Source organism: Vipera berus (genome assembly GCF_964194415.1).
Source record: "Vipera berus genome assembly, chromosome: W".
In the NCBI taxonomy this organism is placed as follows: Eukaryota; Metazoa; Chordata; class Lepidosauria; order Squamata; family Viperidae; genus Vipera; species Vipera berus.
The window spans coordinates 2,799,750-2,822,780 of record NC_138210.1 but is presented as its reverse complement, the minus strand read 5'-3'; the positions used below and the strand labels follow the sequence as shown (position 1 = coordinate 2,822,780).

The following is a 23,031-nucleotide window of genomic DNA, read 5'->3' as shown; positions in this document are numbered from 1 at the left end:
AAAATAAAGAGTCCAAGGAAAAGAGTAAAAATGAATTATACTTCCACTAGCAGAATGGATACTACTGGAGGATCAAATTACCCCTTCTGCTTACAAGACTTAACTCACACACAAAATCTGATTCAGTGGACCCTCCAATCCTCCAGAATAGATAGGGGGCATAGAAGGTAGTAGGGGGAGTATACTGGCCATCCCGAACCTAGTATCTTGTATTCTGGGCACATTGGCCTGGAAACATACACATTAACATTTATGGTCGTCTCATCCACGCAAATGGACAAAAAATTCAGATATGGGGTTCACTGTAAACAAATCAGAAATTAAATACCTTGTTCTTAGATAACAATCTTATTAGTTACTGTCCTTGAACCATCAGGAAAGCATCTAGGATGACCTAGCTATTGTTTTCCCTCGAGGCTATTTTCTACATAAAAATGCAGTATCCTACCCAATTCTCTCCTCCAGCCACAAAGCTTTTGGCAAAATAAAAAAGCAGGAGGTGGATAATTACGTTATATAAGGGAAACACTATGACAGGGAGGGGTACAGACATGTTGCATGGTTGTGCATATGAAAAAAATTGTCCCCAGGTTGCACTGGATTATTAGAATCCTGCGGATTGTTTGGATTTCCCCTCTAGCAAGTGGCTTAGGTGTTCTCTGATTTACTATCTTGCTGGTAATTGATGGTGCCACACATTTTTCTGATTTTGAGGAGTATGTTCAACAAGATGGTTTTAGGGAAATTCTAACTCTACAGAATTTTGCATTTGTCCCTTGTTGCATTCTATACTCCTACCAAATGCTACAAAAAAAGTCCTAGCAGGAGTAAAGAGACTGCTCTACATTACAGATACTGTCACAAAGGGGTCAACTTATTTTCCAAAGCCCCTGAAGGCAGGACAAGAAGCAATGGATGGAAACTAATCAAGGAGAGAAGCAACCTAGAACTAAGGAGAAATTTCCTGACAGTTAGAACAATTAATCAGTAGAACAACTTGCCTTCAGAAATCGTGGGTGCTCCATCACTGGAGGTTTTTAAGAACAGACTAGACAGTCACTTGTCTGAAATTGTATAGGGTCTCCTGCTTGAGCAGGGTGTTGGACTAGAAGACCCCCAAGGTCCCTTCCAACTCTGTTATTCTGTTAGATACTTCAAAGAAAATAAAATGTCCTGTTTTACATTTGACTGAAGCCTTGCAAAACAACATGCAATATCAATGATTGAAGTTTCTGAGGCAAAGTGAAAGCTGGAATTACGTGTATGGGAATACCCATCTTTCTTCCACTGAAGAGACTTCTAGGACTATAACTATGGGTTGTATGAAACTAATGAAAGCAGGACAAAGAGGAATGCTAAATCCAGCAGACATAGGATATTGTCCTATAGTATTGGTCCTGGAAAAAGCAACATCTGGAGAAATCTGTCTTTCCTCACCTGTGTTTCCATGATAGACATGAGGTCCTGCCACTGCTGCTCCAGATCAAAGGGCAACTCTGCCTCTGTCAGAAGGGGAGAGAGGAGCCCATCTGAAATGACAGAAGGGCCACTCTCATTTGGCTGAGAGTCAGTTAGGCTGGGAACATCTGCAGCTGGAAACTAAAACAAAACATATCAGGGTGAATTAACGGTGTCTAGGTGGCATGAAAACACTAAGAAATCATTTTTCTTTCCTTTCAATGTATGAACTTTAGAGGTTCTTAAGCTTTTGCCACATGATGTGGCAGTCCATCCTCTTTCTCAAGGTTTATTATTTTTTTTATTGAAAAGTTTTACAATACATTTTATCTTTAACAATCCCTCCCCCCCTCCCTCCACCCAACCCTTCCTAACCCTCCCTAACCCTCCCCCCCTTCCCCCCTCCCCGACTTCCCAGAGCTAAATACAAGGTATAAAAATAAAAACAATCATAAACAACCATATGTTAACAACAATAAACTATTAAGTCTATCGCACTCTAGCTCATATGAAATGACTACAAGCAATACTAATATCACATAAAAAAAACTTATACAAATGCTAAATGAAACTTTTTGGTCCCATATTTGTTCTGGATATAATCAATCCACTTTTTCCACTCCATGATATAACGTTGTTGTGAATGGTCTTTCAAATAAGCCGAAATCTTTGCCATTTCCGCCAGGTCAGAAACTTTTAGAGTCCATTCTTCTATAGTCGGCAGTTCCTCCTTCTTCCAATATTGACCTACTAAAAGTCTTGCTGCCGTAATTAAGTTCAGCATCAACTTGGTGTCCACAACAGTAGTATCTGTAATTATGCCCAATAAGAACAATTGCGGACAAAACTTTATCCTTTGCTTAAATATCTTCTGCATATTCCACCAGATTTTAATCCAAAAAGCTTTAACCTTTTTACAGGTCCACCATATATGAAAATACGTTGCGTCTTCGCCACCACATCTCCAACATTTAGGTTGGTAGTTCGGATACATACTTGCAAGCTTTTTAGGATCTAAATGCCACCTATAAAACATTTTGTAAAAGTTCTCTCTTAAGTTTTGAGCTTGTGTAAATTTTACGTTCCTCACCCAGATCTTTTCCCAAGTGTCCATTGTGATAACTTCTTGAATATTCTGAGCCCACTTTATCATACAATCTTTAACAAGTTCTCAAGGTTTATTATTTACTTAAATGTATTTCACACATTATAAATACATGAATAGATAACAAAATACTGTACGTTATATTCCTTCACAGAAATCTTGTGGATGGGTTGGAATAAAAGGCCCAAAGTCACCCAGCTGGCCTTCATGGCTACAGCGGGACTTGAACTCACAGTTTCCTGCTTTCTAGCCTGGTGCCTTAACCACTAGACCAAACTGGCTATTGCTAGACTGAAATTGTCTGTGGAACTGGCAAACAGAGTGAACACTAAGCTTGCTTGCTCTAAACTGATGCCCTCCAGATGTGTCGGACTCCAGCTACCACAATTCCAATTACTGGAGTTGCAGTTAATATATCTGGAAGGCATAGCAGTGCAGTAGGGAACTAAACTGATCATCTCTATTTCCAAAGTGTGAAAACATATACCTCTGAATTTTCCCCAAAGGGAAATGTAGCCTCTAGCTGTCTAAGGCACTCCTCCAAAGACAAGGCTGTCTGATCCTCAACCCCAGGTACCTAGACAGAAAAATAATGGTTGTTTTACTGCCACAGGGCCAGACCATGAAGATAATATATTCCTGTGGTTTTCTAATATTCAGTACTTATGTTCTTTTTCCTGTGCCCTACTTGTTCTTTTTTTCTGATCTCAGAAGAAGATTGCTATATGACCCATCTTAATATAACACACATATCCTAAAACAGGAATAGGGTGGTCCATGTTTTGGTAGCTAGGATCTGCCCTTTAACATGTTTTTTGGTATCGTGCTGCAATGGGTAGAGTGATGATACCAAATGAATACCAAAAAAAGGACTTTCTGCAGCTTTTGTTTTGGGGGAATTGTGGGAGTGGTGATAAATGTGGTTTAACTTTGTTATGTCTCTTTTACAGTTTACACTTATTAGGTCTTCTGTCTTAAAATGTTAGTGAACTATACAATCATTTTTTGTCATTTATTTATCAAATTTGGAGACCACCCATCTCATCCACAGAGCGACTATCTGCAATTATAGTCAAAAGGTGCTCTGGATGACAGAAAAAAAAACCATGTGGGACCATGTGCAAAGCTTAAGGTGTTCCAACCGAGCCTAAAATAGTATCATGTGCTCAAAATCAGATATATTTGATCAAAAGGAACATTTGAAAATTAATCATTTGCAAGAGATAGTAATTATTTAGTTTATATAATGGGAAGAATTTCAAGTGCCCTGTACAGTTTGTACTTTATGCTCAAGTACTTGTAGTTCATTCACTATGACCTCATATCTCTCATAACCTATCCCAGAAAAAAGCAGCAAAACAAATTGTAGAAAAACTTAAGTGCTACAATTAAGTTATAACTTCCATTTACTTCTTAGTGTAATACTGGATGCAGCCTACATACAGTGCAATGGAAAACTGTTCTGAGTGCCTGCTTCCCAAAGAACAGTGCTGCTGGGCCCTTAAGTATTGTTGAGAGAAAAATCTTCACCAGGGTCCAGTCCAAGCCGGGAATAATAAAAAAGGAGACTGCTTTAGAAAGAAGGATGTAGTTTATTGAAGAGGACAGCCAGACAGAAAGATGGCTCTGGGAAAACTGACCACATGTACTAGGGAGTGGTGGGTTTTTATACCTTCTTGGGCTTTTGTTTAAAGTTGTTCCTGTGGCATGAACTTTGACCTGAGTCTGAGTGTGCCTTTCTGGTATTCTGATGGTGGTGGGTTAATCCTATTATGTCCCAAAGGTCATATCCTGCTTCCCTGGGGCTGTGGCTGATGAGTGTTGGGGGTTTTTTAGTGTGAGGGATTGTTGATTCTAGGGATCTTTATCTTTCTAATCCCAGCTTCCTGGCTCCAATCTTTCTGACAAGATTATCACTTCTGCATTTCTGCAGACCTGGTTTCTGTTTGGGGGAGAGAGACTTGGGGAGGGGGAGTTTCTGCCTTTAAGATCCTTTGGGGAAATATAATATTCTGCCTTTTAATATTCCCAAAAATATTTCTTTCTGGTGTGTGTGTGTGTGTGTGTGTGTGTGTGTGTGTGTGTCTGACTTCCCACAGTATCAATGGCCCAGAGCCTATTCTGCCCTCTTGAGGACTGCTCCCTGCCCTGCATGTGGATTCTAGCTGGAAGATATTGGACAGACTGAGCTTTACAGTCAGCAGACCAGCTATACAGATCACAAGAACCTGGGCAGCAAACCCCACGTAGCCTGTATTCTCAAAGCCACTGAGGCCCAAGTAATGAGGTGCCATCTTTCTATTATCTTCCTAGCCTATTCCAAAAGCTGAGTTTCTTAATACATAAGCACATAAAAACATATAATTCTACATATCAAGAAAACAAAAATAGTACCAAAAGAAAAATGTGGGAGACAGTCTACTTCTCAGAAAAGGGTCTGAACTACAGGTTCCAATCTCGTCTACTGGGCAGTTATGAAGAAAAATCTCAGAATGGTAGGAAATAATTTTCCCCACCAGGCGTGTTTTTACCTGTGCAGGGATGCTCTCTCCTGTCTCGCCATCCACTACCACAGTTCTGTCAGTGATACTGTCCCCTCTGTTTCTCCATCCATCCCCACATTCCTCCCCGTTATTTGGTTCTTTATCCACATTGTTTTTCTTCTCAGGGTGGCTGTAGTCAAAAATCTCATGCACAGCACCAAGGTCAATATCCTGTCTCCACAGGATATCAATTAAATCAATATCCTAAAAGAAAAAATGGAGAAAGAACCATAACTATCTCTCTTCCTCAAAAGGACTTTCTCAGGATGACCTCTCGTACAAAACATCCAGCAAAAATACCTCCAGCTTCTTTCCCCAAAACACCACCATAACTTCATCCATTCTGGGACGTAGGCCACACACCACCATTTGACCTCACTCACCTCTAAGTGCTGCCCTTCATTCTGAATGGGGTGTGGCCCCTTGTCCCCTGATCCATTTCTCAGCCATCTCTGCTGCCTGGGTGCTCCAGACACCTTCACCCCACCTACAGCCATCATGCACAGGGAGCTTGCCAAGAGTGGCTCTGCAAAGGGGCTGCTCCAGGGCCCAAACCAGGGACTCCATGGACAGCAACTGAGTTGTCTCCTCCTCACTGCCCATGCTATGCAGCAATGTTCTCTCTGTCTAGGCAGAAGGGAGTCTGCAGTTTTAACTGCTCAGACTGGGTGAGAAAGGGAGGGCCAATTGTCATTCCAGATTTGCTGCTCCATAGTGGGCTTGCATCAGCCTGTGGTGCCATTTCATTTGCATAAAGGGGTGGAGTTTCTCTGCATTTTCAGCCACCTGATGTAACCTGAGAACTCAGCTTGCCATGCCTGCTATGCCTTGCCAGCTCCCTCAGCTCCAGACAGCAGTATTTCAAACTGAAAACAATCACTCTGCTGAATGCACTCTAAAAGAAATCTGCGTGTTTAAATAAAAAGCAGTGTTTAAATAAAAAGCAGTGACAGAGCCTTCTATACAACAGACTTTAAACAAGACTTTGCAAAGCATCCACACTTTAAAACATTTCTCTTCCCTCCAATGCCTTCCAATATCCTACAAATACTTCCTCTGCAGGACAAACATTATCCAACGCTATATTTATTCACACATATTGCATCAGGATGTTCCTGTCATTCAGGCCCAGATATGCTTTCACATTCTGTGGGGTGCTGTTTAATATTACAAAAAAATCTTCTGGCTGAATGACACTGAAGGGTCAGCAGTTGGGGCTCCACCCTTCTACGTTTCCATTTCCAATGGAAACAAAATACTTCTACTCCAAAGTATCATTACACCTATATGATGTATAGGTAACAAAGTAGTCTTGAATTAGGAATGCCAGGTGTACTCATTTTAAGTTATTTCTCCTTCCTTCAGACAGGAACATAACAGACTAAAGCACCCTTTATTTCAGAATATCAGGGAATACAAAATATAGCAGTGCTGCAATCTTTCTGATTTGCTCACCCAGTGTCAGAGCACTGTTTGTTCCATCTGTCCAAGGAACAATAATTCAGAATAAGCCTGTCTCCAATATCTCTAGCTTAAGAATTCTAGTGTCCACTCAAATCACTGGTCCCATATTTCAGAACTAAACTGCAAAACAGCCCATTCTGCAACTGCTTGCTCCTCTTTCCAACCTCAGTCTGCCCTAGACTTTCAGCATCTTTAGCTTTGAAAGACTCAATTGTTTTTCCAGGGCCTAACTGATCACAAACATGCACTTGGATCACATTTTCTTCCTCCTCTCCCTACCTGGCATTTATTCAAATTAATTTAAATCAGCCCCTCCCTAACTGCAAAGTACAAGCTTTCAGAAATTCCATGGAACATTCAATACAAATAGATGTTTTGTTCAAAACAACCTTGCCCTCTCCTTTAGCCCTCTCACCAACTACTTCTTCAAACTGAAGATTCTAATCCAAATGTATGCCTTTTCTAGTTATTTCCAGACTGAGTGTTTGGAAGTGATAGGGTGGTATGGGTGGAAAGACGTGACAATGGTCTCATTACGTACACCCTTTGCTCATCCCAACTTCCATAGTAAAGCAGGCCAGAACATCCACATGGATCATCCTTATTTTCAGACACTGCCATCATATAAATGGAATTAAAATAAAATAAATAAATAAATAAATATTTCTCTTAACTGCCTGCTTCCTCTTACAAGTATTATCCTATTTCTGAATTCTGTACATCTCCCTCCACCTTCTGTGAAAATCACTGGCACAAAATACATTTGTATACATACATCAACATAATTTTCTTTCCAAAACTAAAGCACCACTGAAAGATCCACATAAATTAAGGACTCAAGCCATCATTATACCCTGTTCTTCCAATATGTATGATTTCTTTTGTATTATTGATCAGAACAGCCAAGTTACATATGCTCCATTTCCACCTTCTCTCCCAATCTATCCCTTGGTCAAACTTATGGCACATCCTTTCCTACTACAAATCCTTCCAGTACATCGTATCTGATGGAGAGATCTGCCCTGAATCTACCATAAAAGCAAGCAGCAGACAGGCATGAGGGGTGAGAAAAGAGTGAAAAAGAAAGGATACCTTTCTCATGTCCCCAGCTGCCGCTCTCACAGCTGTCCTCCCAGATCATGGTCTATGTAGAGCACAGATTCCATGCAGAGCTGGGTGATCTGAGCTGAGTGCCAGCAGTTGCTTTTTGGCAGGTTTGCTGGCTGCCTCAAAGTTGTTTGGAAGCCCCCCACCTCCTTTTTAGCATGTGACCCACAGGTGTTGTGCTCTAGCCAGTCCTCCTCCCTCCCCTCCCTCCAGCATGAGATCCAATCCTCAACTCTCCTCTGCTTGTCATTTAGAGAGAGGAGTTCTGTCAAATCCCCACCCCTTGATCAATGCCCAAGCTGCAGAGAAAGAATCTCCCCACCCCATGTGTTCTGCTATGCCTGCAGTGAGACAGACACCACTCTCTCTCTCTCACTCACTCTACCTAGGCTGCAGCCAGAGGCAGTCCCCTCCCCCAGGTCAGGGAGGATGCAGAGGGAGCCAGGCCCTGCCCTGTGCTGGTTACCTAGGTTGCAGAAAGAACCAATCCCTTGCCTCTGGTCCCTGCTGAGGATGCAGGAAAAAGTGTTGCTCCTTGCATTCGTCACCTAAGATGCAAAGCACACAGCCAATTGCTTTTTACAGCCTCCACCCCACCCAGGTCATCCTGTGAGCTGCAGCAGTGTTCATGTCTCTGTCTCCTTGAAAAGCTCCCATGCCTGGATGCTCCACCCAAACCAGGCAATTATGCTTGTGGATGATGCAGTGGGAACAACATTAAAGAAGCCTTTCCAGATAGCACTGAATATTTCCTCCTCCTTTCTCCTCCTTGGAGATTACTCAGAGTTATCTCTTCCTCATCAACTGAGATTTCATTCACTCTCCAAAAGAAGCAGAAAAGTGGCAGGTAACAAGAGTGTTTTATACAGGTAAGAGATGAAAATCAACTCACAAGGAAATTTTTGAAATCAGGATTAGAGCCTCCTTCCCCCCAAATCCCCCCCAATAATTATCCTGGGATTTCAGTTTCTGAAAACAGACATAAAATAATGGAGTAAGAAATGTAATCTCTCTTTGCCCAAATATTTTTTTCCCCAGTTCCACTACTACTGAATGAGACATCACTGGAGTACAGGTGAGGAAGAAGTCACCAGATACAAGAAATGAATACTAGTATGAACACCATACATTAAATGAAAATCTGCATCAAAATTAAATATAATTGTACATAAACTTGCTTCTAGCTCCTTTTTTGGTCCAATTTATTTTCTTAATTTTAGGAAAAGGAAGAAAATCCTATTTAGAACAAAAGCATTCCACTACAGATAGTCCTCAACTTATGACCACAACTGAGCCCCCCCCCAAAAAAAACACTTTGTAGGTACTAATACCAACACTGTATTTTTCAGTAAGGGAAACTAGATAATTGGGACATCTTCTAGCTTGTAAAAAACAAAGCAAAACTGTGTGGTGGACCCAGCATAAGAAAGCCTCCTCTTTAACAGAAAGAGGTTTTGAAAGCCACATGTCAGTTGCTGCTTTGATCCCTGCTTTCAGAGAGATCCTAGCAGAGGAAGATGAGGATATAGTATATCTTCAGCCTCTTATTTTATTTCATAATTGGTTGTTTTCATCTATATCTCTTTGCATAGTTACTTATCAAAATATCAATTCTGAGTTCCTGGCCTTTATATTTTACCTTTTGCAACACATAAACAGGCTACATGAGTAAATACAGAATAATTAGTTGTTAAAAAGTATTTCTTCTGTATGATGGAAGCTATCCCTTTTCAACTCAAGTTTTATTCAGGCATTACTTTTTAAAATATTGTTTCAAGAAACTTTCCAGGATTCTTGGACCCATATTCAACATAGCCTGTCCATATCGAGGGCAAGTCATACACTTTCCAACAACAGTGAAATAGAAAGTATTTATAGCCTACTCCAATTTATTATGGAAATCTGATCAGAGAAAAATGAATCTGTTCCCATAAGAAAAGATAATTTAACAAAATAATCAGGAAAAAAAGCAAAAAACCCCAAACTCTCCAAAACTGAAATGGAGTTTTTTTCAGAATTAGTTCAACATTTTAACCAGTATCCTACATTATATTCTGACAGCTTGCCAAAAACCTAGTTCAGCCTTTGGCTCCCTCAGAATTCAAACTCACATCCCACTTTTCAATCAGTATGCAACACGTGACAATAACAAAGTGTTTCACAATTTAACGCGGGGGAGCCACAACCCCCGTTAGTGCCTGCATTCCCTTCGTACTGGTGGACCAAAGACTGGCCATAGTAATATGGCCAGTTACTAGGCTGCAGACAGCCGAAGTCAAACTTACCATCAGGCAACATTAAAGCAACGTGGAAGAGACGGGGGTGGGGGGGTAAGATTCCTCTCTTATACCTTAATCTTCTTCTTTTCACCTAAATAAGCTGTTAAGTACCTTCCCCCCCTGTGGAGAGGGAGGGGGCAATTCAACCCTCCCTTCAAATAAGCTAGAGCAAGCCCAGGGGTGTTTGTTTTTTTTAAAAAAGTTGAAAAAAGAAACGGACTAAAAGAAAAGAATTTTCAAAGTACTTGAGGGACACCCAGTGGCTAAACCTGAAATTGCAATCTGACTCTTTTTTAAAAAAATCAAGAAAATATTTAAGAAAAACAAGATAAGATTAACCTTGAACACCAGATGTGAAACTTCACTATGGAAGAGTTTCAAAAACAAATCTATGCTATGTGGGAAATATCTTACCAAACTTGATCAGTTCCTTTCTTCAGCTGGCTATGAAATAAGAGCTTTTGGAAAAGAACTAGAAAGCATCTCAAAGAAACAAACTCAAACTGTGACTACAACTAATATTTTATTGGGACAGAACTTAACAGAAGAAATTGAACAATCAAATACATTGGCAGAAGAATTAAATATTCAACAAATACAAACTTTTGAAAATTATAATGGAAAAAAGGTGGAAAAAAAATCTATTCAGACCAGGACAATTATATCAAGAGGCGAAAATAATGAGAAGATTTGGTGCTGTTAACAGACTCTTCAATCCTTCAAAAGTGGAGACTGGAGGGCCACTTCAATATGATATAACAACACAAGAATGCTTTGATGATCCTGAGGCAAAGAAGCGAAAAATGACATGGCAAAGGAAGAAAGCAAGAATAAGAATGAAGAAATATGGACATTCTTAAGAGGCCTGAAATAGATAATACCAAAATAGACAGGATTGTACTTGGATTACGAGAGATTGTTTTGATGAGTAGATAAAAATACTAATTAAAAAAAATAAAAATAAAACACAGATGTATGAATACTAACGTTGAAATATTGAGTTCCTTAAATGATATGGATTAAGATGTATATATGTTAAAAATGATAGAATGTAACTAATATACTTGGATGTAGTGACATGAGAGGATGTATTAAATGTTGAAATGGAAGAAATTTTGGTTAATTTTTAATATGTGGAAACTATAAATGAGAAACAAAAATATTATATTGTCCTCCTCTTTCTCCTCCATGCAATTGGGATTCTAATGACTACTATTCTAATATTGTACTACTAATATTGATATGGAAATGAGATAAATAAGAAGTGTATTACATTACTAGGTATTGGAGAAAATTGTGTAAAGGGAAAGGAGGTTATTTAGCAATATGAAAATGAGAAATTTTAAATGCTTAATTTTAATATCAATGTAAAATTAAAGCTAGAAAAATATATAAGGTGTTTGATGTTTTAAAGATGGAATGTTAAAATATAAAATATACTGAAGTATTGATAAATATAAGAAAACTATTAAATGACTGATGGATAGCAATGAGAAGTATGTTAATTTAGATAAGAGATAGTATGTATTAAAGGAACAAAGAGAGAAGAAGTATTGGTTACAACAATTTGGAGATTTGTAATAATATGTATTTGTCTGAAATGGAACTATTGTAACCCAGACACCACGTTGCTTTTTAAAGATACTATTGTAATATTGGAAAACTAATTAAAAAAAAGTGTTTCACAATTTAACCTCATGTTACTGTACAATACATGACGTTCTAGTGTAGAAACAGTAATAACATTTTAATAAAAAATGTGTCACAGTATCACTCTTAGGGATATGGCAACATTTTTGTAAATATCATGTCCTTGCTTAACAACCCTAATTGGGAGTGGAATTTCCATCACTAAGCAAAGCAGTCATAAGGTGAAACGACACATGACCACACTGCTTAGCAAGAACAGTTCCAGTAGTCTTGGTTGCAGTTGTTAGGTCAGGACTGTGTTTTTGTTACGCAAGGACATCAGACCTCTGCCCTGCCATGCTCACCTCTGCTTTAACTCCCCCACCCGCCTATCTACCCCCCATTTCTGCCCTTTCAGCCACCCTGCACTCTCCTGCCTACCCCTACCACTCTGTTGACCATCTGAGGCCCCATGAGGCTTTGGAGAGGCTGCATGGAGGCCTTGCAACGAGCCAGCAGCTGCCTCTGCCAGGCACACCTCAGCAGCAGCAGGAGGGAAAAGATGGTAAAGGTTATCTGGGATAGAAGGGGTAGGAAGCAGAGTGCAGGGCAACCAAAAGGAGAGACAGGAGGGAGATAAGCGTGTGTGTGTGTGGAGGGGGGGGCTGAAGTGCACACTGCCATGGGTGGGCTGCCAAGCAAATCAATATTAAATAAGTGACCATGGGGGTGCTACAAGGGCCGTAACTTCAAGGGCCAGTTGTAACTACAATTCGTTCAGCACCATTGTAACTTTGAACAGTCACTGAATGAATGGTTGTTAAGTGAGGACCACCTGTATAGGCCATCTAGAGCTCCCGAGACATATCAAATGGAAATAATGTATTAAGAGAGACCTTGAGTATTAAAATCAAATTCTCAGACAAAAGCAGAGGGAACCCAGCTGGATCAAAGCTGCACAAGATGATCAGCAAAAAATCCTATTACTGTACTTCATACAGAAAGTACAGTTGCCTCTATGTTTTGGAGGATGCTAAACAGCAAGGCACCTAGAGGACCTCCATGACTTCTTCATATTAAGAGTTCTGTTGCTGCAGGGACAATTTCTTCTATTTCCTCTTGACAGAAACTTGGTAGCAGCAGTTGTTGCTACTTGTCATAAAAAATGCAGAAGAAAGTATACAGCAAGCAAACACCAATTATTTCTTTAAAAGGATAAGCAAACAATAGTTACTTACTATTAACAAATAAAAAGATGGCATGACACAGGCTGCTACATGGCAATGAAGGATGGATGGATGGCTAGGTCCAATCCCACAAAAGACTAACAGCTGCTGAACAATGTCAAACCATGGCAATCCCTAAAAATCCCTAAAATCAGGCCTGTAGCAAAAATGGTGTAGTATAGAGGTGAAACATTAAAAGGTGCAAATCTGCATTCTTGCTCAGATAGGTAGGTTTCATTATGGAAAAAGCAGTATTTTACAGATATGTTCTCAATTGCTGAGGTTTAAAGTCTATGCTGCCAGAGTATAGAATACAGCTGGAAGGGACCTTGGAGGTCTTCTAGTCTGGCCCCCCTCTCAAGCAGGAGAACCTATACCATTTCAGACAAGTGACTGTCTAGTCTCTTCTTAAAAACCTCCAGTGATGAAGCACCCACAATTTCTGAAGGCAAGCTGTTCCACTGATTAATTGTCCTCACTGTTAGGAAGTTTCTCCTTAATTCCAGGTTGCTTCTCTCTTTGGTCAGTTTCCAACCATTGTTTCTTGTCCTGCCCTCTGGTGCTTTGGAGAATAGTTTGATGCCCTCTTCTTTGTGGCAGCCCCTCAAATACTAGAATACTGCTATCATGTCACCCCTCTTTCTTCTTTTATTTAGACTAGCCAAACCCAGGTCCTGCAGCCGTTCTTCTTATGTTTTAGTCTCCAGGCCTTTGATCATCTTAGTTCAGGGGTGTCAAACTCGCAACGTCACATGACGTGTCACGATGTATTGCGACTATTTGCCATTGCCGGCAATGGGGTGGCCGCAGTTTCACTATGATGCATCCGGCCCGTGGGCCGGCAGTTTGACATCCCTGTCTTAGTTGCTCTTCTCTGAACTTTTTCCAAAGTCTCAACATCTTTTTTGTAGTATGGTGACCAAAATTGGTTGCAGTATTCCAGGTGTGGTCTTACTAGGGTTTTATAAAGTGGTACTAATACCTCGGGTGATCTTGATTCTATGCCTCTGTTTATACAACCCAGGATTGTATTAGCTTTTTAGGCTGCTGCTGCACACTGCTGGCTCATAGTCAAGTGATCGTCCACTAGGACTCCAAGGTCCCTCTCACACTTACTGTTTTAGAGCCAGGTCTTGCCTAATCTGTACTTGTACCTTTGATTTTTCCTGCCTAAATGTAAAACTTTGCTTTTCTCCACATTACAATTCATTTTTTTTGGATAGGGCCCATTGTTCAAATATGTGAAGAACTTTTTGGATCCTGAGCTTGTCTTTTGGGGTGTTGGCTATTCCTGCCAGTTTAGTGTCATCTGCAAATTTGATGAGTTCCCCTTCTACTCCCTCATCTAAGTCATTGATGAAGATATTGAAGAGTACTGGGCCTAAGACGGAGCCTTGTGGTACCCCACTGCTTACCTCTCTCCATGTGGATATAGTACAGACATGTCAAACTTGCGATGTCACGTGACGTCGCACAACACATCGGAGCTTTTTCTCCATTGCCGGCAATGGGGTGGGTGCAGTTTCCTCGTGATGCGTCCGGCCTCTGGCCCGGCAGTTTGACATCCCTGATGTAGTACCATTGAGGACTACTCGCTGAGTACGGTTTGTCAGCCAGCTACAGATCCATCTGGTGGTGATGTTGTCTATCCCACCTTTTTCTAGCTTACTAAGCAGCAGGTTGTGGTCTACTTTGTCAAATGCCTTACTGAAATCTAAGTATACTATTTATTTTATTTATTTATTTTATTGCATTTATATACCGCCCTTTCCCTGAGGACTCAGGGCGGTTTACAGGGAGTTAAAAATCAAACATACAAAAGTTAAAAGCCAAGTTAAAAAATATTAAATCAACCCTGTGCTATTAAAAACCCCAATTAAAATAATTTTCTCCTCAGCCTGGGCCCGAGAGCTCAAAGAGCCAGGTCTTCAGGCCCCGGCGGAATGATCGGAGGTCGGGGGCAGTCCTCAGCTCCACCGGCAGCTGGTTCCAGAGGGCCTATCCCTGGGTGTCACCCGCCGGCAATCTCTTACCGGCGGAACCCTGAGCAGACCCTCCCTGTGGTAGCGCACTGGGCGAAGGGCGTTTGAGGCCGGCAGCAGGTGTTCCCTCAAGTACCCCGGACCCAGGCCATGTAGGGCTTTATAGGTAATAACCAGCACCTTGAATTTCACCCGGAGGGCAACCGGAAGCCAATGCAGCTCGCGGAGTAGAGGTGTTACATGGGAGTATCGGGAAACCCCCATTACAACTCGCGCAGCCGCATTCTGCACCAGTTGAAGCCTCCGAGTGGTCTTCAAGGGCAGCCCCATGTAGAGAGCGTTACAGTAGTCCAAACGGGAGGTCACAAGCGCATGAGTAACTGTGCGTAGGGCGTCTCGGTCCAGATAGGGACGCAACTGGCGCACCAGGCGAACCTGTGCAAAAGCCCCCCTGGTCACGGCTCCTATGTGATCTTCAAAATTGAGCCGTGAATCCAGGAGGACGCCCAAGTTGCGAGCCCTATCAACGGGGGGTAACACCTCACCCCCCATCGTAAGAGGTGGAATAACTTGGTTAACCCGGGATGCCGATATGCACAGCCACTCAGTCTTGGCAGGATTGAGACGAAGCCTGTTTCTCCCCATCCAGACCTGAACCGCCTCCAGGCACCGGGACATCACGGAGAGGGCATCACTGGGTTGGTTCGGGGTGAAAAGAAAGAGTTGGGTATCATCAGCGTACTGGTGATACCCCACCCCGAAACCACGAATGATCTCGCCCAGCGGCTTCATATAGATGTTGAACAGGAGAGGCGAGAGAACCGACCCCTGAGGAACTCCACAAATGAGAGGCCTCGGGGCGGATCTCTGCCTTCCTGTCAACACCGACTGCGAGCGGCCCTGAAGGTAGGAGGAGAACCACCGTAGAACGGTGCCTCCCACTCCCAACCCCCTGAGACGCCGCAGCAGGATACCATGGTCGATGGTATCGAAAGCCGCTGAGAGATCTAATAGGACCAGGACAGAGGAGCAACCCCTGTCCCTTGCCCTCCAGAGATCATTCACCAGCGCGACCAATGTCGTCTCCGTGCTGTGTCCGGGCCTGAAGCCCGATTGGTACGGGTCCAGATAATCAGTTTCCTCCAGGAACAGAGGGAGCTGATGCGCCACCACACTCTCAACAACCTTCGCCAGAAAGCGAAGGTTGGAGACTGGACGATAGTTGTTTAAAGCAGCCGGGTCCAAAGCAGGCTTCTTGAGAAGGGGTCTCACCACCGCCTCCTTCAAGGCGGCAGGGAAGACACCCTCCTTCAAAGAAGCAGTTATTACTGCATGGAACCAGCCTCGTGTTCCCTCCCGAGCCGCATAAGCTAGCCAGGAGGGGCACGGATCCAACAAACAGGTGGTGGTGCTCAGTCTCCCCATGATCCTGTCCACATCATCAGGGGAAACAGGGTCGAACTCAGTCCAGATAACGTGCTCAAGACCGCCTGATTCCTCCACATCAGACTCTGCCCAGTCAGAGTCCAGGCCGGTCCGGATCCGAGCGATTTTGTCCGCCAGATGATGACTAAACTCCTCGGCTCGTCCCTGCAAGGGATCCTCTCTCACCTCCTGGTTAAGGAGGGAGTGAGTCACCCTAAACAGGGCGGCCGGGCGATTATCTACGGACGCGATAAGGGCGGCAAAGTAGTTAGACTTCGCCATCCTTATCGCCGCAAGATAAGACCTTATAAAGGTTCTTAACTGCAATCGGTCGGATTCGGATCGGCTGGACCTCCAACCGCTCTCTAGACCTCGTCTCCGACGCTTCATCTCCCGGAGCTCCACAGAGAACCATGGGGCCCAACGGGATCTGCGCCGGGTCAGAGGTCGCATGGGTACAACGCAGTCAAGTGCCCTGGTGGCAGCCGTTTCCCAGGCCTCCACCAGAGCATCGACTGGGCTGTGGGTAAGGGTGATAGGTATAGGCCCAAGCGCCCTCTGGAACCGATCCGGGTCCATTAGGCGCCTGGGGCGGAACCACCTGGTCGGTTCCGCCGCCCAGCGGCGGGGGGTGGCATGACGGAAAACCAGCCTCAGGAGGTGGTGATCTGACCATGACAGAGGGGTGATGGACGGGGAACCCCCTCCCAGATCATCCAACCACTGTCCAGACAGGAACACCAGGTCGAGAGTATGATCCCCCTCATGAGTTGGGCCCTCAATAACCTGGGTCAGGCCCATGGCTGTCATGGAGGCCATGAACTCCCGAGCTAACTCCGACGACCCTCCCAGTGATGGCAGGTTGAAGTCACCCAGGACTATAAGCCTGGGGAACTCCACCGCCAACCCTGAGAGGGTATCGAGCAGCTCAGGCAGGGCTGTTGCCACACAGCTGGGCGCCAGGTATGTAAGCAACAAGCCCAACTGAACCCGAGGGCCACATCTCAAGAGGAGGGATTCACTCCCGGCCATCTGGACAATGGTGGCCTCCCGGGGACACAAAGTCTCCCGAATAACCACTGCCACCCCACCGCCCCTGCCCTAAGCCCGTGGCTGGTGCAGCACCCGGAAACCTGGCGGGCATAACTCGGTGAGAGGCACCCCTCCCTCCGAACCCAACCAAGTTTCCGTGATGCACGCTAGATCCGCACATTCCTCCTCGATCAGATCATGGATGAGGGGAGCTTTGTTAACTACGGATCTAGCGTTAAAATAGACCAACCTGAGCTCAGGGGCCTGATCACCCTCATCCCCGGGTAGGAGGGTGCTAACCGGAGGGTCGGAGCGCGCCACCGCTCGGAGATAGCGGGGGCGCGATCCCAGATGTTGGTATGGCCCTCCGCGCAAACACCTGCTGCCATTCCCTATCGCAGTGGGGATTTGAAGCCCCACCCCCACATTCCCAGAACCAGCAGCCACCTCCCCAGACCCCGTCCCGTCAGGACCTCTAACAGGACCAGACTGAGTGCCCGTTAAAGATTCCCTCCCTACCCCCCCTCCCTCCCCCTCCCTAACCTTTTAAAATAACCGGCTAAAAATTTTATCACGTCTTAACACGTCTTAACTCGAGGCCCCTATCTAAGCCCAGCCACCTCTCGGAGCCCCAACGCTTGGGCTCGTCATTAAGGGGAGTATGGAAACAGGCGACAGGTCGCGCCCATGAGGCAGGAACCCCCCCTAAGGGCATACAAGTCCGCTTCGGAGTAACGATAAACCATACATAAGGATAGTCTCTTAGGGCAGATGTTGTAAAAATGTCCAAAGGATCGCTCGATGATGGTATATAGCTGGAAAAGAAAGTCCAGTAGGCATATCTCTTAATCCGCAAGGCCATCTCAGCTCTCACCTGAGATGGTAATCCAAGGGACAACCTCAGTCGTCCTCTCACTCCGGCTGAGGAGTCCAATCTGGAGCAGAAAGAGAAAGGGGGGTCCTGAGCCAGGCCCACCCCAACTGGTCTCTCACCCCAGTGAGGTGGTCGCTGACCAGTCCAAAACCGTCCTCCCACCACGGTCAGGTCCCAGCCACACTGGACTGTCAATAGGGGGATCTTAATTCCCATCAGGCATGGAGCTAGCCATAATGCCTGCCTGTCAACAGAGAGAGTAAAGAACAGGCAGGCCAGGCCTCTGTCGATCCTCGCATCACTGGCTAACGCCGCCAGTCTGGGGGGGGGAGGACAGAAGCATTCTCTCCCCAACGCCCGTCCGCCAGTCCAAGCGATCTTCCAGCGGCGGAGACAGGCAATCCCAGCAGCTGTATTGAGTCCGGGAATTCGCCAACATGTCCGCCGAGGCCGATGACCAGGCCCACAGTCCGCAACCACCATCCAGAAGGAGAAGAAGGCTCCGCGCCGCCGAAAACGGCGCCAGCCAGCTGATGGTCATAGAAAAGTCTCCGACCGGTGGGATCGTCGCCGCTGCCCCTCCGACAAGCAGTGGGTATCCACGGCGAGCAGGCAGAAGAGGGAAGGCAGGGCAAGGCGTCCCGGGCTTCACGGCGCTGTAGCAGTGCTCGACATTGTACAGCATTTCGCTGGTCTACTAATTTAGTCACTTTATGAAAGAATGAAATAGGATTGGTTTGGCATGATCTGTTTTTTATTTTCTTTTCCAGGATCTTCCCAGGTATTGATGTTAGATTGATTGGTCTGTAGTTTCCTGGGTCAGTTTTTTTTCCTTTCTTTAAGATGGGAACCATATCAGCCCTTTTCCAATCCTCAGGTACTTCCCCGGTGCTCCAGAATTTTTGAAAGATATGGTGCAATAGTTCTGAGATAACATCTGTCAGCTCCTTCAGAACTCTGGGATGTAATCTGTTGGGTCCCGGTGATTTATATTCGTCAACGTTGGATAGGTGTTCTCTTACCATCTTATTTTAATTTTTGTTTCTAGTTTGTCTTTTGCAGTAGGTTTTTTTGGGGGGTGGGGTATGTTGGGCTATAATTTCTTTTTGTGTGAAGACTGATGCAAAGAATGAGTTAAGCAGCTCTGCTTTCTCCCTGCTGTTACTTCCTTGCCATCTTCTCTCTTTAGTGGGCCTACAGTTTGACTTTTTTCTTGTTATTAATATGTTGAAAGAAACTTTTTTTATTGTCCTTGATTTCTGTTGTAAGTCTTTGTTCATTCTGAGCCTTTGCTTTCATGACTTCATCCTTGCATGTTCTGGCTGTCTGCTGATTATCAGCCTTAGTTATGTGTCCCTCTTTCCATTTTTTGTACTTGTCCTTTTTGTCTTTCAGTTTGTCAGAGACAGCTTTGTGCAGCCATGCTGGTTTCTTCTTGGATTTCTTGGTTTTCTTTTTCAGTGCTATTGTGCTGGACTGGGCTTTTATGATCATATTTTTCAGAGTTTCCCATGCTTCTTTTTTTTATTGAAAAGTTTTACAATACATTTTATCTTTAGCAAAACAAAACCCCTCCCAACCCCCTCCCCTCCCACCCTCTTCCCACTCCCCAACCCTCCCCAACCCCTCCCTCCCTTTCCCCTCCCCCCCCACTTCCCAGAGCTGAGTACAGGGTATAAAAATACAAACAATCATAATCTAACTTATGCAAACAATCCTAAACTATTTAAACTATTTAAACTATCGCAGCCAACTTTCCCATGCTTCTTGAGTTGTTTTTCCCTTTAGGATTTTTGTCCATGGAATCTTTCTTAGGTTCTCTCTGAGTTTGTTAAAATCAGCTCTTTTGAAGTTTAAGACACTGGTTGGATTATTTTCTATTGCTTGTGTTTGCATTATATTAAATTCCAGTATGACATGGTTACTTTCACCCAAGATTCCGGCAACTTCAACTCCCTCTATCACTTCTTCTCTATTAGTAAGAATTAGGTCCAGTGTAGCTTTACTTCTAGTTCCCTCCTCCACCTTTTGGATGATAAAGTTGTCAGCTAGGTTGGTTAAGAATCTGTTGGATCTCCCGCTCGCTGCAGAGTTTGTCTCCCAGTTGATATCTGGATGGTTGAAGTCTCCCATTACTACTGTGGTATGCTTCCTACATACAATTGTTAACTAGTTGGCAAAGAGTCCATCTATTTCTTCTGATTGCTTGGGTGGCCTGTAATATACACCTATGGCAATGTCACTTTTTTTCTCTTTTATATTGACCCATATACATTCTGGAGAGATTTTATCTTTGATCACATGCATTTCTGTAGATAAGTAGTGTTCTCCTACACATAGTGCAACTCCCCCTTTTTGTAGATCTATTACTTTTGAACAATTTGTATCCATCCATCAGTACATTCATCATGACTTTTAGCCCACCAGGTTTCTGTAATGCCAACTATGTCATACCCTCCCTCGTGTACTATTGCTTCTAGTTCACCTTGTTTGTTCCCCAAGCTTTGAGCATTTTTATATAAGCATTTAAGGCTTTTGTGCCTGTGCGTGGGTATGTATCCTGCACCTTCTGAATGTTGTTTGTTTTCTTGATATTTATGGTTTTGAGTTCTAGAGATTCTGAAGATTGGTCACTCTTCCCCCACAATTTTAGTTTAAAGCCCTCCTGATGAGCTGGGCCAATCTTTTTCTGAGTACATTTTTCCCTGTTTTCGTGAGGTGCAGCTCATCCCTTGCCAAGAGTCCTTTGTGTAGGAAATGCAGTCCATGATCCAGGAAACCAAAGTTTTCTTGGTGACACCAACCCTTTAGCCAGTGGTTTATTTCTAGAATTCTTTTTTCCCTCAATGGGGGTTGGCCTTTCGTTGGGAGTACTTATAAGAACACTACTTGTACTCCTAGCTCCTTAACTTTATTGCCTAGTTGCTTATAATCTCTCAATATTGTACTCAGGTTCTTTGTTGTATCATTTGTCCCAAGGTGAAGGAGGAGGAAAGGGTAGTAATCTGTGGGCCTAATTATTTTGGTTAGGCTCTCAGCCATATCTTTGATTTTTGCTCCAGGGAGACAATATACCTCCCTGGATTGTATGTCCAATCTGCAGATGGCTGATTCTGTTCCTTTGAGGATAGAATCTCCTATTACCAACACTTGCCTTCCTTTTTTGGGGGGGAGGTGCATTCTGGGGTGCTTTTCTGTTTATCTCAGGTGTGTTTGTTGATGTGACTCTTTTAGGGATATTTGGTGTTGTTTCTTTGCTAGGTGTCTGCATGTTTGAGGGGGAGTTTGTGGGTCTTCTTATTTCCGTCTAGGGGGAGAAATCAATTGCTCAGTTTTAATGGGGCTGCTTCTGGTTGGGTTAGATTGGACAGTACAGGTTTGTTAGATGTATGCTGATTCTTTCTTTGATTATTGTGTTTCCTTCTATGTGTGACATACGTCTATTTGTCTTCCTCCAAGGGTTTATCAGTAGGGTCAAATCCTCTGGGAGTTTTGTTCATTATTTGGTTTGGTTTGGGTATAGCTTTCTTGTGTAGGTTGGAGTTTGGCTAGAGTTGCCTCTAAGTCCTTTACTTTTTCCTCTAGTACCGTATTTTCCGGCGTATAAGACGACCCGGCGTATAAGACGACCCCCTACTTTTAAGAGGTTTTTCAAGGTTTTTTGTCTTATACGCTGGAAAATACTTACATGCCCTGCCCTCCCTGTCCGTCACAGAGGAGGCGAAGGCCCGACTGGCCCCGCCACGGCCCCGCTCACGGCGGCTGCCTGCTGGCTCGTCTCGGCCAGCACTGCCCGGCGGAAGCGCATCCCCGCGGGGGGGAGAGCGGTGCTGGTGACAGGTGAGTCCGGCGGGCGCGAGGCCCTCCCCTCGGGCAGCGGCAGGACGGCCCAGCGCCTGCAGGACGGCCAGCAGCCCCACGCGCAGCAGCAGCCGCCGGCTCAGCAACAGGTCCGAGCGCAGGAGCCGCACCGCCAGGCTGCCCAGGAAAAGCAGCCACACCGAGAGGCTGCACGCCCAGTCCAGCTCCATGAAGGGCAGGGCGGGAAGCCGGCCGGGAAGAGGGACCGGGAGCCTGGGCCGAGCGCGCCTCGGCCGACGGTGAGAGGGAAGCGGCACATGAAAAAGAGGCTGCGGGCGGAGCTGCCCCGCCCTGCGCCGAATGGGAGAAGTTCAAGGCCTGGGGGGGGAAGCAGGAGGGGCGCCGGCCGTGGCGGGGTGGCGGCTGCCCTCTGGCGCTGCCTGCCGCCCGGGAAACGCTGCGCCTCGGGGGCCGGCAGAAGCGCGGGAGCAGCGGGAGGGCCGGTGGGGCCAGTCGGGCCTTCGCCTCCTCTGCGACGGACAAGAGCCGATGGGCAGCGCCGCCTTCGCGTGGGGAGAGCCGCCCGACGCTCCCGCCCAGCCGTGTCCCGGAGCCGCACCGGAGATAGCTCGGTTGCGCGGGGCGGCCCGGCTTTGCAATAACGGGGACGCTCGACTGATTTGGTTTTTTTTCCGGCGTATAAGACGACCCGGCGTATAAGACGACCCCCCAACTTTTGAGAAGATTTTCATAGGTTAAAAAGTCGTCTTATACGCCGGAAAATACGGTAGTTCACATAGTTTACATTTAATGCATGTATAATTTGGGTGTTCTTTGGTCATAAGCACATACATGGAACATGTATTGTATACCACAATAGTATGAGTTGTTTGAAAATCCCTCTTTTTTGGTTGGTGGATGTGCTTTGCTGTTAGCCTTGTTTCTACCTTTTCTGTTCTAGGTAATTATGCCTATTTTTTTCCTATCCTTTTTTCTGCCTCTTTGTGCTCATTTTTCTACCTTGTTATTTATTTAACCTTCTTACTATTATGTTAGTTTTATTTATCCTTTTCTTCCATTTTTAAAAAGTTTTTGAGGTCCAATTT

The 23,031-nt window shown here is 44.6% G+C and overlaps 1 protein-coding gene across 1 annotated transcript in view; it reads right to left on the bottom strand.

The window, feature by feature from the left end:
* LOC308676113 (endoplasmic reticulum membrane sensor NFE2L1-like) overlaps positions 1 to 23,031 on the bottom strand; it is a 41,004-nt gene that overhangs the window by 3,305 nt on the left and 14,668 nt on the right. The window contains exons 3-5 of the mRNA XM_081341848.1: positions 5,095 to 5,310; positions 3,051 to 3,140; positions 1,438 to 1,599 (exon numbers count right to left, since the gene is read on the bottom strand). Coding sequence (XP_081197974.1) covers positions 1,438 to 1,599; positions 3,051 to 3,140; positions 5,095 to 5,310 — 468 coding nt within the window. The remainder of the gene's footprint in view (positions 1 to 1,437; positions 1,600 to 3,050; positions 3,141 to 5,094; positions 5,311 to 23,031) is intronic.